The sequence below is a fragment of the Heloderma suspectum genome, chromosome 2, assembly GCF_057233095.1.
Source record: "Heloderma suspectum isolate Gila_16-S chromosome 2, 16-S_ref, whole genome shotgun sequence".
Lineage (NCBI taxonomy): Eukaryota > Metazoa > Chordata > Lepidosauria > Squamata > Helodermatidae > Heloderma > Heloderma suspectum.
Window position 1 is genome coordinate 256,494,884 of NC_139459.1, and position 15,088 is coordinate 256,509,971.

Sequence of the window (15,088 nt, forward strand, 5' to 3'; positions counted from 1 at the left end):
GCCAATCCTAAAGGAAATCAACCCTGAGTGCTCATTGGAAGGGCAGACACTGAAGCTGCAATATTTTGGCCACCTAATGCGAAGAGAAAACTCCCTGGAAAAGACCCTGATGCTGGGAAAGACTGAAGGCAAAAGGAGAAGGGGACGGCAGAGGATGAGATGGCTAGATAGCATCACCCATGGAATGAATATGGACTTGAGCACGCTCCGGGAGAGTGGAGGACAGGAAGGCCTGGCATGCTATGGTCCATGGGGTCACGAAGAGTCGGACACGACTGAATGACTGAACAACAACATGATCCTGTATTTACAACGGAAGCAGAAAGCCTAAATGAGGGATTTAGGCTGGTGTAGAGATAATCCTAATGTGCTCCAGCAGTTATCAGTGCATTTCAATATCGCAATAAAGCGGTCGTGTTGATCTAGCCTCGTTATGCAAAGATCAGGATTGGAACAGGGAGAAAAGTAAAGCAAAAACCCCAGAGGGGAAAATGGCCAAGAATACATTCAATATTATTTTAATTCCAGTTGAAGACTTTTTGTTTGGTCTCCTTGCATCTTATATTGATCTTTTTAGATCTGGGGCTGCAGCATCCCATCGTCTCCCAAACCGGGCGCTAGATCTTCGGGGATGGAGAATTTCAGCTGTTGTTTTTTTTTAATACAAACATCACATACAAAACGCAGGGACATTTGGGTGTGTCCCCTTTCCCATCCATGCCTTTGTGACTAAATATTTTTTTTGGGGGGGTCTTAACATAGCAATCCTATGTCGGTCTACTCAGAAGTAAGTCCTATTGAGTCCAATGGGACTTACTCCCAAGTAAATCTGCCTAGATTGCAGCCCGAAGGGACGCACATGGTGAGCCGGGCCATCGTTGGCGGGAGAAGCCCCGGGTCTGCGCCTGCATTTTTCTCTCTCTCCCCCCGCCCCCCAGCGGCGCTGCTCAGCCAAGCCAAGCAAGGATCACTGTGTTCACCACGTGGGCTGGGCTTCTCGGCCAATCCGCTGCCGGGGAACCCGTGCGAAACCCCGCCCGCCCGGCCCTCTTCTGCCGTGGCTGCTCCAAGTGATTAATTTTTGTCATATGACTGTCACACACCGAATGGAGTCGGGTTCGCGGAACTAGCTGGCCGTCCCGGCTGCGAGCGGAGAGCGCTGCCCTGGCTGGACGGAGCGGCCCCCCGCCAAAATGCCCCCCACGCCCACCCTGTTGCAGAAGCTCTTCAACAAAAAGAGCGGCTTGATTTCCCCCTGCAAGGAGCTCAAGGAGGAGTGCGTGTTCAGGTAGGGGCGAGGGCAGAGGGCGGGAGGGGGCGCCTGCATCGGAGACCCGAGGGGCGGGCGGCTGCTGGGGGGCCCGGCGCGGCGCCGGCCCTGCCCTTGGCTCTGGGGCACGGCGGAGCCTCCCTTCCGCGCGGCGGGCTGCAGCTTGGCTTTCTCCGGGCTGCCTGCCTGGTCGCCTCCGGGCGCGCCGCGCTCGCTCGGGTCGCCGGGGATCCTCCTGCCGACTCCCCGCCTCGAACTTGACGGAGACTGTTTCTCGCCCAGGTCCTTTCACTCCCAACCTCCCCTTTCCCGGGAGCAGCCTGGAGCAGGCGGGCGGGCTTCTTGGCAGGGCTGCCTCGGCGGCCACTCAGCCGAGCTCCCTCCCGGGCGGAAACCACACGGATGCGCGTGTCTTCGCCATGCGCCAAAACTTCGCGCAACGGTGATTCCTCCTTCCGCGGGTCTCCCCCCGCCCCGCGCGCATCTCCAAGGCTGAACTCGGGACGCCTCTGAGGATCGGGGCCGTCACGCGCGTGCAGGGCTGAGCGCGTCGCGTTTCCCGTCACTTTCCTGAGTTGCAAAAGAGAAACGACCCCCCCCCCCCGGCCTCGACTGCTGGTCGAAGTCTTCGCCGCGGCTGCCGAGGAGGGGGAAGCCGACGAGCCTGGGGCTCTTCCCCCTCCCCCCGTGATCCGCTCCCTCTGCCTTCAGCTTTGGCGCGGCGCGCTGAATCACGTACAATTAAAAGCTCAAATAAAAAGATGCCGCCTTCCCCGGCTGCCTTGAAAGCGGCAGGCTCCAGTGCCCGGCGAGAGCCAGCTTAACTGTTAAGGAGGGACAGCGAGGGCGAGCTGCGTGGCTGCTGGTGGCGTGCAGAGTTACCGGGGACATCCGTCGTGATCTGGCCGCAGTAGACCCTTCGGCCAAGCGAGGGGACGCTGGAAAAGGACTTTTAGCCAAGGATGTTTCCGCCTCTCATTTATCTTGCCTTCATCACAGGAACAATAATGCACCTGGATTTGGTCTGTGTGGTTCTTGGCGAGAGTGTTACTGAACTCTCAAAACGATATTAGGATTTATGTTCTTACCTTTTGCCTGTTGATGGCCCAGTTTTGTCTTGGAGATGTGTTATTTATGTTGGGGTGGCAACCATGATATATTGTATCATGGTTGACTTGAGCTTCCGTTATTCAAGTGAAGCCCTGAGATCAGAAATTGACTTTGAAGCCTTCCCATGTTGCAGTAGCGTGTAAAAATGCTTCTGCATGTCAGCATGCAGCTCTGTCCTGTGCATGTTTCCTGGACCGAAGTCCTCCTGAGTTCAACGGGAGGGACTTCTGGCCCCCAGGCTGCAATCCTATGCACATTTACTTGGGAGTAAATCGAATTGACTGGATTGAATTCACTGGGACCTATTTCTGAGTAAAGAACCACAGGACCCGGCTGCACAAAGAGAGTTTACAGGACTTTCATAGAACCGCAGCTGAAGAATAGTATATAACTGAACTCTATACTAACAAGACTCTGTTGCAGACTCTAGAACAGGAATCAGTTACAGACTTTGAATTTAGTTTAAGAACACTGATGTGAGTGGAACATACCTTCTCTGCATTCATTTGCATACATTATATAACAGATAGCATTCCAGTTTCATGGAGGCTGCTAGATGTTGCTAGTGACGACTTTAACAAAGATTTTGCTATTCTCACAAAGTTTCTACTTGATATTACCATTTGTTTTTCATTCAGTTTGATTATATGTCCAAACATAAAATATATTGCCCTAAGGCTACTATGTGAGACCATTTATTTTTATTATTATTATTATTATTAACATTTATTACATTTTCTCTAAAAAGACACAAGGTATCTTACAGCAAGGTTTAAAAAATGCAAAAACTTAAATAAATGGAAAACAGCTAAAAGTAATTTAAAATGTCAAGACCCAGTAAAAGAACTAAATTAAGAAACCCCATCATATGCCATTGTATACCTTCAAATGCCTGTGATAGAGGAAAGTCTTAGCCTGGTACCGAAAAGATGACAATATTGGTGACAGGTGGACCTCACTGGGGAGAGCAGTTCACAGTCAGCATTTATCAGCTTTATTTAATTTGACCACAACCATGTTATTATATTTTTGGTACAATGCACTGACATCATCTGGTAATACTCTGGCTGGGGAATGCTGGGAGCTGTAGGACTTTTTTTTCCCGTCCAAACATGCATAGGACTGCAAGCTGAACCTCCTATATTTTCTCATTAAAACTATTATAGGTACCTACTGAATGATGTAAAATTTTGTATGATACAAACTGATATAAAAGCAGCCAATATCCTATCCTGTTGTTTAAATATTATGGCCCCCGTCTCATATCTGAGGATCCCAGCAATCAGTTTTCTTAAAAAAAATATTTTAAGTAAGTTTCTGTTCTTGGTAGCAGGGCTTTAACATCTGTTTCCACTGACCCCTGTTTGACAGTAACAGTTTCAGATTAACTCAAGAAACACCTTGAGTGCCATTTTTCACAGAAAGCCAGGATATAAACTTCATAAACAAATAAATTTGTGGAATAAGCACAACATAATCTGTCACCAAATGTAGTTTATCATCTATCCTGTTTATGAAAATGATATGCAAATTTTGTGAATTATATGCAAATAAAATATACAAATGAGCTGTGACCCTTTTGCTTCTTGCACATTTCCTTTTTGACCTTGGAGTCAGTCAATTTGGCTACCCCTGCCAGCCTCCACGGACTCCTAAATAGGCCCAAACCTCTAAGATTACAGTACAGCACTCACTTCCCTGGGAGTATGCCCCGTTGAGTAGTCCCAAGTAGACATGTGTATGACTGTGGTGTGTTTTGTAAGTAAACCTAATGCTTAACAATGAACTGTTCATACGAGAGGGCTTAAATATTCTAACTTGTTTTATGTTACCACTTCCCTACTAAACCTTTAACTAGAACTAGCTATGTTACTCAATACTTGAAAGTCTATCCACTGTAGGATAATACAAAGGTAGTGTGTCTGCTTTAAAGTAAGAATGACTAAAGCGAGAAGGTGACCTTCTTTTTATTGTGTCCAAATAGAAAAACCTCACATACAATTAAATGGAAACACTCATACTTACAATGTGTCTTGCTGTCTGTTTCTTGTATGTAGTTTTATTAGGATATAAATTTGCAATTGGGAATTTCTTAATGACATATCTGAATAAGCTGTTATACAGAAGTCAATGGAAACTGTTTTAGAGGTGGACATATTAAAAGGAGTTAAGGGAGCAATCCTATGGTCCCTAAATGGCATCTGAGGGGCCATGTGATAGTTTGGATTCCCCAGTCTGAGGTTGGAGAGCGCACTCTGACCTTGCAGGGGACAACTGGAGATCCAACCCCCCCCCCCCGACTATGTAGCTGATTAGCCTCCGTGGTCAGGAACTTGACCTTGGAGAGGGGGAAAAGGGGCATTTTGTTGGGCAGGGGGGAGGCTGGAGAGGCCAGGATATGAGCTATCCTGAGCCTCTGCCAGCCTTCTTCCCTCCTTCTTTGAAACGCCATCGCTAGATGGGCAAAAAAGCCCGTCTGCTGAAAAATGCAGGGCAGGAGGATGGGGAGGCAAAGAGCACCTCCGCCACTCCTCTCACCCTGCATAGGATGCCCATAAGCCTCCCATTTTGGGGGCTTACAGTCATCGAAGGCTCAACCCATAGGATTGCGCCCTAAGTCCTTTTAACTTTGGGGAAGTGTTTTATATCCCTTTTATTAGAGTATACTTTGAAAGGGTCATTTCTACTTTAAGTAAGAACAGCTTATTTGGAATATGCCATGTATGCCCAAACCCTTAGCCTATCAGAAATGCAATTCCTCTAATGCCTTGGTCATGTATCCTATAGCTTCTGCTCTTTAATTTGGTTCTTGCCTTTGGTATTTTGAAGCATATTCAGAGTATATTCAAGGCTTTGGTGGTATGCAAAGCATTTAGGAATGGCAACATTTCATCTCAACCTAAACATCCAAGGATTTTCATGAATTTAATAAGTTGTGAAGTCCTCATGGTTGTAGATACATCAGGGCTTGCCCTACCAGCAGGGTGGAGCATCTGACCTAAAGCAGCAGGTCTTTGGGGCAGGGCTGCATATTGTCAGTCATTTAGGTTGTCACCAAGCTCTCGAAGGCCCTAGAAGGGATGTATATGTGGCTTATATGTATGTGTATCTATGTGGTGTATGTATGCATGTCTGTATGCATGTGTGTGTCTGTGTGGTGTCCAATTAACCCCACCCTTCTCACAGAACAACTATCAGTGGAACGGGGAACGGCAACTCCCTGCAGCCCCCACTTCCCCTGCGCCTTCAAAAACCGCTCCATTTGGTTAGGGGTTGCTCCCAAAAGGATTTGAGGGGGGCACATGGGGCACATGGAGGAGGAGAGGAGGGGAATGTACCAATGCACAAATGGAAATTCACAAGCCCAAAGTAGGATTTTGCCATATATTTTCACAGACACATGCATAGCACGGTTTTGTTTGTTGGGTATGTCATGGAGGATAGGTCCATGACTGCTAAAAATACATATAGTTTTGATTACCAGATGTTGAGGGAAAACAACAGTGTGTCAGCTGCACTCCACTGTGTTCTGCCAGTATCCCTTAGCTGGCAGAACAGCTGGCTGGGGGATGCTGTGAGGGCACTAGGTTAGGGAAGGCTGGACTAGATTACATTTGGCCTGATCCCCTGAGGCAGTTGTGTTTGTAGGTTTTTGTGTTTGTTTAGTAAACTGTTGGTCCCACGTAAATATCAAATTATTGTTGTGTGATCCTTTCCTATCTTTAAGAACCAGGATATTAAATAGTTTGCAAAGCAGAAGTGAGTCTCCTAGCCTTTCATTCTTCCAAAGGCAAGAGGAACAAGACATCAATTGTAGTAATTCCCCATACGTATAGGTGGTTCCTTAATTTAGAAGGATCACTTTCTTAAGAAAAATAGTCATGCAGTGCCTAAGCTCAAGATGGTTCAGACATCACGTTGTGGTTGGCATTTGCACTTGATGGGTGATGGCCAAAAGGTTGCAACTAATAATATTAGAGGCTTCTTCCTTTAACTAAAGACTGTAAGGTGTCCTGCAGTGTGCCCCAGTATTGAATGTGATCCCTATCAGAGCTGTTCGTAGTGCTGTGTTTAATAAGTGGAGTGTTTTCCAAAACTTTCTGGAGCTGTCTGATGGATCCTAAGAATATTGCTTCAAGCAGGCTCATTTCTTGTCATGTGAACCTGCATTGGTTCTTAAGACTGTCCTGTATTGCCATAGAAGGAGAGTTTACCTTAGACATAATGTTGGTTTGCTAGTAATACTTCAGCCCTATTCAGGTGTTCTGTACCTGAATAGAGCAAACACACAGCAGGAGGGAGCACTCCAGGCTTGCCCCTCTCCACTGTTGCCCTTGTCACCCTAAACTTGTGCAGGCCAATTGGCAGAAGAGGAGAGCTTCACGTATCTGTGGAAAATCTGCATTCTGGCTTGCATGGAAAGCCTCCACATATACAGGAGGCTCTCTACTTTTGAAAGTCACCCTCTACAAGTTGAGGTGACAAACGCAATGATAGAAAGGAGTGATGCTGGGGTGCTCCCTCTTGATACATGCTTGCTCTATTCAGGTACAGAATGCCTGAATAGGGCTTCTCTCTCCTCATGCATTCTAGTTTCCTCCTTGAATTCCATTTTCATGGCAAACCCTAGTTTGCTGTTATATCCAAACTGAGCAAACTGTGATTTGCACATAACATAGTTTGCCTGCAAACCAGAATTGGAAAGCATGGCCCAAGGCTTGCTCTTCTTTGGTGTTAAGTACAAACCAGCTCTTGCAAGATGTTCTTTTCTTCCCATGTGTCTTTCTGTCATCCTGGCCCCTGTCTTCGCAACAACGGAAGGAGAAGTGAAGGGTTAACCAGATCTTTTCAAGGAATTGGCTTCAGAGCGTTTTGGTCTGCATAGGGCTCCACAAGCAAGTGTACCGCTCCAGTATAAGTCACGTCACAGAACATACTTCTGGGTTGGATGGGGGGGGGGGATTAGAGTAAATGTCATCAGACTGGCAGGGTCTGTTCAACCAATAGGAAAGCCCCCCCCCCCGCTCTCATCTTTTCTTACCCTGATACTCCCATAAAACGAGGGATGGAAGCTTAGCCTCTTTGAGTTACTTCCCAATTCCGCCAATTGTTTTTTATGTCTCCCCCTCTAAAACCACTATCTCACTTTGTCACTATCGATTGATAGCGCTAATGCACAATACTGACATAGTGAGAGGTAGGGGGCATAGGTTTTGCTAGACAAATGCGTGATAGTGACCTAGTGACACTGAAAACCCCTTTGTAGGTGTGTGTTTTTTAACCTCTTCCTTTCTGGAGGGGTGATTTTTTTCATGTCTGTATGCCTCTATCACGCATTTGCTCTATCATTCTATCACGCAATTGTGCAATCATGCGATAACGCAATTGTGTGATAGAGCACATGCATGATACAGCAAATGCATGATAGAGGCATAGAGACATGAAAGAAATCTCACCCCTCCAGAAAGAAAGAAGTTTAGAAATCACACCTACAAAGGGATGTCCAATCTCACTAGGTCACTATCACGCAATTGTCTAGCAAAACCTATGCCCCTAAATAGTGGCATAGTGAGGTAGTAAGATAGGGGCTATAGGTATTGCTGGTCAAATGCAAGATAGTGATATACTGAGACAGCGAGATGGGGGGAGGTGTAGGTACTGCTGACAAAACCATTATTTAGGTTTAATACTTTAATTTTTTAAAAGAAGTTAGAGGGTGCCCGGAGCACACCTATACTTTGTGGGGATGGCCACCAGAGTTTAGCAGTAGGCAAGGTGAAGTAAATGCCTTGAGGTAGCGCAGAACTCTGACGGCCAGCCCTGAAATGGCGGAAGCAGCAGGGAAACAGATGGGGAAAACATTGGGGAAGCACCCCTTGACTAGGGTCAGTGAGGTGAAAGACACACCCCTGGGCAGGGCTATCATGCTGGAATAAATGTGGAGGGTGGTGCATACCACAATAGAAGCGCAGACAAGCCAAATTAAAGAAAACAATCGAACTAAAAGTAGTCTCAAGAACCGGTTTTTCAGCATGAAACTCCAGAGTGGCTGCAAGATGGCCATGACATCATGTATCCCTAACGACATCCAAATGCAGTCAGCTGGAGTAAGTCACTTGCAGAGACACCCCTCTGGATGTAACATCACCAAGAAAAATGCTCTCGGGTTCTTCCTTAAAAGACTGTAGTCTTACCCTGATGAAATGCTCCCCTGGAAGAGAATGGGGAAAGCCCGCCAGTGCAATAGTTCTCCGAGGGCTTTGTAATACAAATACGGCTCTGGATTGGGGCATTTGTATTGCAGTAGTGAAACCAGTAGGGATGTACGAAAGTCACTTACCTTTTCGCAGGGGTGATTCGCGGTGGGGGGGAGGCGCTTCGCTTCTCCCTCCGAAGTTCAGGCGAGTGGGGGGAGGTGTCCCACCTCGCCTGGCCGAAATTCAGGACGGGGGGGAGGCTGAAATTCAGGCTGGGGAGAAGCGCCCTGTCTCCCCGGCCGCGAAAGAAAAAGTAAAAAAAAAAACAAAAAAACCCACCCCGTTATAGGCTACGTAACGATTAACGTAGCCTATCACAGCTAGATTTCCAAAGTCAGCCGTGATAGGCTACGTTAATCATCACGTAGCCTATCACGGGTGACTTTGGGGGGGAAAAAAGCACGTACGCAAATGGCGGTGGCCCATGGGCACCGCCATTTGCGTTCCTTATTTTGGCACGTCTAGTCTACGTAAAGATTTACGTAGACTACGGCGAAAATAAGGGCAATGCAAATAGCGTTCCCTTATTTTCGCTGTAGTCTACGTAAATCTTTACGTAGACTAGATGTGCCAAAATAAGGAACGCAAATGGCGGCGCCCATGGGCTGCCGCCATTTGCGTACGCGCTTCCCCCCCCCCAAAGTCACCCGTGATAGGCTACGTGATGATTTACGTAGCCTATCACGGCTGACTTTGGAAATCTAGCCGTGATAGGCTACGTAAATCGTCATGTAGCCTATCACGGGTGTGTGGGGGGTTTTTTTTACTTACTTTTTTATTTTGTAATGGCGGCGGCGGCAGCCGGTCAGGAGACTGGCCGCTGCCCTCGCCCCTGACGAACCGCCGCCGAACCGCCGCTGGGACCCGCCGCCGAGAGGGACATTCGCTGGAGGTAAGTCCCATCCTGGGGGGGGCGGGGGGCCAGCGGAGAATTTCCCCAACACTTTGGGGGGGGCGAATGCCTCGGCGCTCGGCCTCTTGAAGAAATTCTCCGCCATCCCTAGAAACCAGGTTTGAAATTGTTAGTTGGGAAAAAAAGTGAAATGCACAGAAGAGAAACATGAATTTGGTTTGTATTTAGTCAAATCTGTTTCTTATGAAGAAGTTTTTTAAAGCCCAGTCTTAAAAAAAAGAGAGAGGTGTTGTTTTAGTATATTAGAAGACGCTTGCGGTTGATTTCCCCGATGAAGGACTATTAGGGTCCAAAACGTCTTGGAGTATAATAAGCATTTTCTCTTGTTTACTCTCTTGTTTTTTGGCTTTGGATGGCCTGTTTTTGGCGTTCCTGTCGTGTTGGATTTGGGGTTGTATGTGCACATTCTCTCCCCATTGTATCTGCCCAATCTCGGTGATTTGTAAATCTGCTGGATGTGGCCACGCATATCCAAGCTTCTCCACACACACTTTCTCACCAGCCCACACTTATTCTACCTTGGCTTTGCTGAAAAATTGAATGATTTGCCCCATTGTGTGGCAGCTGTGTGAAGTTATAGCAAATCCGCTTTTCAACTGCAATGGAATACAGTAAATTGTGAAAAAGAAACAACAGGAAGATTTGGTGGCTTCCTTTCTGTTTGCCATCTATACAAAACTAGTACCTTGGAGCTCAACTAACTTCATAGCTGAAGTTAACAGCTATTGATTAACCATTATTTAGTCATTTAAGGCTGTGATCCACTACCCACTTACCTGGGAGCAAGCATCACTGAACTTAATGGACCTTACTTCTGAGGAGACTTCTACAGAATTGCACTATAACTGTATTTCCTTGAAGTAACTCATAACCTAGATGTTATGTCTCTATTCATTTCTCTGAAATATTGCTTAGATTGCTCTTTGGCTTTGCTCACCAGTTTTGTAGAAGTTGCTTTAAGGCGTCCTTCACTAATGGCTACCCCACCTTGTTCTTTTTCTTTATATGGCCGAATAACTTTTTATCATTTGAATCCTCTCAGCTGTTTCAAGTCAGGCTTCACCCTTGAGGGCATAAACATAAAGTATACTAAGTCCAAATGTGTGTTCTGGCAGGTAGAAAAAAATGCTTACACTTCCTATGAAAATGGCAGCCGTTCAAATCCCTTTTTTTTACACCAAGCTGTAACAAAGCGGAATTCTCACTAACTCTGGCAGTACTTTCTGTTTTACCTATGATAAACTTTGCAGTGAGTCCAAAAACACACACACAACAACAGAAAATTTAGTTTATTTCTTTCCTACTTGAAAACATTAGGATTAAGTACTTAATTTGGGCTGGATTATTCCCGTGTTCTCTAATATATTTAAATATAAGGTCTATTGTAAATTGAAAGCTTGTGCTGAGCAACAAGTTAACATTTTATTAAATTATTATTTTACAGTGTTCTGTGTATAGGTGGTATGCCCTGTCTATATAGAGCATATGTGTATATCTTAAAACTAATTTATTGAGCTGAAATGATGAAGTCGAGTCATTGGCATAATTACATGTAGTCATTTGTCTTGGCATATGTATTTCTGGATTTCACTGTCTTCTTTACGCTTTGCAGCTCCTTCTCAGGAGTGTTAACTACAGATCCCAAAATCTGGTATTCCCTCCAAACCTATGCCAAAGCTTTGTGCTAGTTCCCCAAACCCTTAGTTTTGATCCACAACTCATAAAGGTGTGTGTGCCTGCATATCAATTGCGATTCCTAGTTAATACCCCCCCAAACCCACCATATCCCCTGCAAACCTGGGCCAAAGTTTTGTGCTAGTTGGTGCTGTTTTGTGTCAGAAATCCCGAGTTTTGTGCTGCCACCCCAACCTGAAGTGAATGAGCAGACAATCTTTCTGGACTGGTAGTGCGGGATGAGTAGGTAGGCTAATGAGTAAAGACTAGTGTTTTCCCACCTTGCTTCTGAGAGTCTCATGAAAAAGCAAAGCAAAGCAAAAGAACAAAAACAAAAAGCATCCAGGGCTCCGAGAGCGGGGGTTCTTGGCTGAAAGAGAAATATAAAAATGAGGCATAAAAGGGGAAACGTAGCATCAAAACAAGGGGCTCTTCTCCAGCCTTTTTCTTCCAATCCTTTCCTTCTGATGCTCAAGCCCATGTAAGCCTACTTCTGCCTAGAATATGGAAATTATGGAAATTAACAGCGATGCACAGCTCCCTTTCTTCTATCCCACCATGCACCTTTCTTATACTTCCATCCTGGCCCATGTTGCTGTCCAAAAGACTGCAGTTTCCCTGAGCCAACTGTCATCCCCCCCGCCCCGCTGATCTGTTCCCCCCCTCCAGAGGGTATTGGGTACATTTGAGGTTCCTGTCCCTAAAGCCTTGCAGAGGCAGAGGAGCAATGATTGAGGCAGAAGGTAACTCAAGGATCCTTCTAGGAGTTTACCGAGCATTAGCAGCATTTGGTTTTAAAAACGGACCCATCAATTAATATATTTGTTAAGGCTGCACAATTAATTATGGTTGCTATTATCTGTGTACTTGGGAGGAAGTCCAATTGAACGGGGTACAGCTTGCCTGTGCAGCCCTGGGCGAGTGTATTCACAACTGCAAAGTGATCTACAGAGTATGGTTTGTCTCTAGGCCTGTAAGTCGCTAAAGGCCTTAGGATTTTTCTCCCTCTCAGGGGGAACTCCTTGCCTTCTTTCCATTACTTCTGTCTCTCTCCCCCCACCCCTCTTTTGCATATTTACCAAAAGAGAGGAATGACTCAATGAAGGGTTCTTACTGCGCTGCACCAGTCTTCTCCCCTTTTGGGGAATAATGTAATGCATTTCCTGCAGGCGTACAGCTCTGAGCAAGAGCAAACTAAATCACCCTTAATAAATGTTACGGCTCTGCAAGCCAAGCAAGCAGAGACGCTTCCAACATTTTTGGAAAGGAATTAGAAGTTGTGTCCAAAACACGTGGTCTAACATATCCCCCTCCCTACTCCCAGAAAAAGTGAATCCACTTTCATGCTTTTAATCTTTATTGTGGCTGGATTCTCTGACTGGCACTATCAAGTATCGGGGCTAGAGTTCATCACAATGATCATGAGTCTGTTCTTTCGTTGGAGTGTGTCACTATCCCATGTTGTCTGTGTTATCACTTCCTTATCCTGCAGCTGGCTGTGTGGTTTACTAAGTTTGGACTGTTTCATCTGACATGTCGTGGCTGCCCCCAGAGCATTCTGTCTCTGCTGTACAGCTCTTTAGTTTTCTCTCCTTCCTCTTCAGCATAAAGCTTTTTCAAAAGAGACATTGCTGAGAGAACAAATCATTTTTTTCTTCCCTTTTTGCACTCCTGGGACCTTGCAAATAGTCATAATGGGACTTGTGAGAGAAGGCATCAACTTAACCGACACTATTTCAGCATTTGTTTAACTGCACTGGATCTCCTCAGTGCCCTTGCCTAGGAGTCAGATACGTCTTATGACCCATTGTCAACTTTTTGCACTTGTTTTCTTCGGTTTATGGCTTTGGGGGATTTTCCTTTGAGTGTGCACCTATGCATTCCACTCCTTTGTTAGTTTCTGGAGGAGGAAGAAAGCTAGGTGTTTTCTTCAGTAGAAGTGAATTGAAGTGAATTCTGGTTTCCTGGCCAAAAAATAAAAAGGTGCACGGTACATGCTGAAAAAGGGTCTTTCTAAGATGCCTCCTTTTTTTTTTTCAGAAGCCATTGCAGGGCTGACTATGCCCATATCATAGTATTTCATTTTGAGACACTCTTACATACTGGAATACCAAGATCTTTCTTGACTTTGGGACAGTGTGGGGAGGCTGAAATCTTTTCGGTTGCAATCCTTTGTACACTTACTCAAATGGAACTTGCTACTTATTTATTTATTTGTATTTATTTTATTTGTATTCTTTATACACATACACATATAGGGTACAACCCTCTCATGGCTGCTTACATATTAAAAACCCAATATGGTAACAGAACAACAAAAATCAGTACAATTAATAAACACCAGTAAATAATAAACATTCAACCCAGAGAATACTAAAATCATTGCAGTGAAGAACTTGTCAAGATAAAATGTACCCCAAGAGAAAGACAAAGAAAACAGATGGGTCTTCTGAACTGTGGGCTTTCAGGAGAACTACAGCAGAATGGATTAATTGTTGATTATAGGGCTGGGGGGACTGTGGTGATGGAGAAGACTCTTACGAGTCCCCTGGACTGCAAGGAGGTCAAATCAGTCCATCCTAAAGGAAATCAACCCTGAGTGCTCATTGGAAGGACAGATACTGAAGCTGAAGCTCAAATATTTTGGCCACCTAATGCGAAGAGAAAACTCTCTGGAAAAGACCCTGATGCTGGGAAAGATTGAAGGCGAAAGGAGAAGGGGACGGCAGAGGATGAGATGGCTAGATAGCATAATTGATGCAATGAATATGAACTTGAGCACGCTCCGGGAGAGAGCAGAGGACAGGAAGGCCTGGCATGCTATGGTCCATGGGGTCACGAAGAGTCGCACACGACTTAACGACTGAACAACAACAAGGGCTGGGGGGAAATTCTTGCAGGTATTTAAATACTGGGCAATGCAAGGACCAACCTTGGTTGCAAATGGGAGACAGCATGTCTCTCTCCTACATTGCTGAAGCTACATAGATCCAAGCACTGCAATCCTGTGATCGTTCTCCTTCATTGTTTCTCTTCTATTTCTTGGTGGCCGAGTATGCTGCAGACGAAAGCATTGGCCTCTAGCCTCCCACCACCTTCATTTCATAAGAATGTGTCCTGCTATGGCTAGGTCAGACTCTGCTTTGCCCTGCTATGGCTAGGACAAATTAAGGGGCAAATCCAAGGGCAAGTCAATAAACAGGCAAATGGTCAAATACAGAGGTATCAGTCCAGTAAGAGAGCAGTTCAAGGCAGGAATAGTCAGTAAACTGGCAATGCTCAAAGCTACAGGCCATCCAGGCAAGAGGCAGAGATCCAAGAGAAAGGTGTGAGGATCATCCAAGGTCTAAACATAGATAAGCAGTCAGATATGAAACTAGTCCAAGAAGCGGAGTCAAGCAGGAGTCCAAGGGTCAGTAGCATGAAGGCCTTTATTCTTGAAGAGTCTTTTCTGCAACTGGGCACTCCTTCACCTGGCCGTGGTCTTACCTTCAGGCGCTGGCATTCCCAGGGGCTGGGTGGTGGCTCAGCATGCCCCTCTGACCCAAGAGCAGAGCGTTCCCCCTTTCGAGGGTGAAGATCTGAAGCCATCTCCACCTAGGACCCAGGACCTTCTTGGTCAGCCCCAAGATCCCCTGAAGTGGCTTGTTTTCCCAGGGATATCCGGCTGCAGGGGCTCCAGCTTGTCCTCTGAAGATTCCTCAGGGTGGGGGGCATGTGGGGTTGTGAGCCCCACATGTGGCTCAAAGGCATTCATGGGAAATGGGGCTGGCACTTTGTTTTGAAGTGATCCCATCTGCTGATAAGAAAATTGGTTAATTAAAAAAAAATCTTGGAGGGGCAGGCAGCTTGGTGCGTGCCAAG

General features: G+C 45.9%; 1 protein-coding gene across 2 annotated transcripts in view; it reads left to right on the plus strand.

Moving 5' to 3' along the window:
- Nucleotides 1–1,097: 1,097 nt before the first annotated feature.
- FNIP1 (folliculin interacting protein 1) overlaps nucleotides 1,098–15,088 on the plus strand; it is a 104,695-nt gene continuing 90,704 nt past the window's right edge. For both annotated transcript variants that reach the window (XM_084838867.1, XM_084838868.1), the window contains exon 1: nucleotides 1,098–1,288. In XM_084838867.1, the coding sequence (XP_084694993.1) occupies nucleotides 1,194–1,288 (95 nt within the window). In that variant the 5' untranslated portion in view covers nucleotides 1,098–1,193. The remainder of the gene's footprint in view (nucleotides 1,289–15,088) is intronic.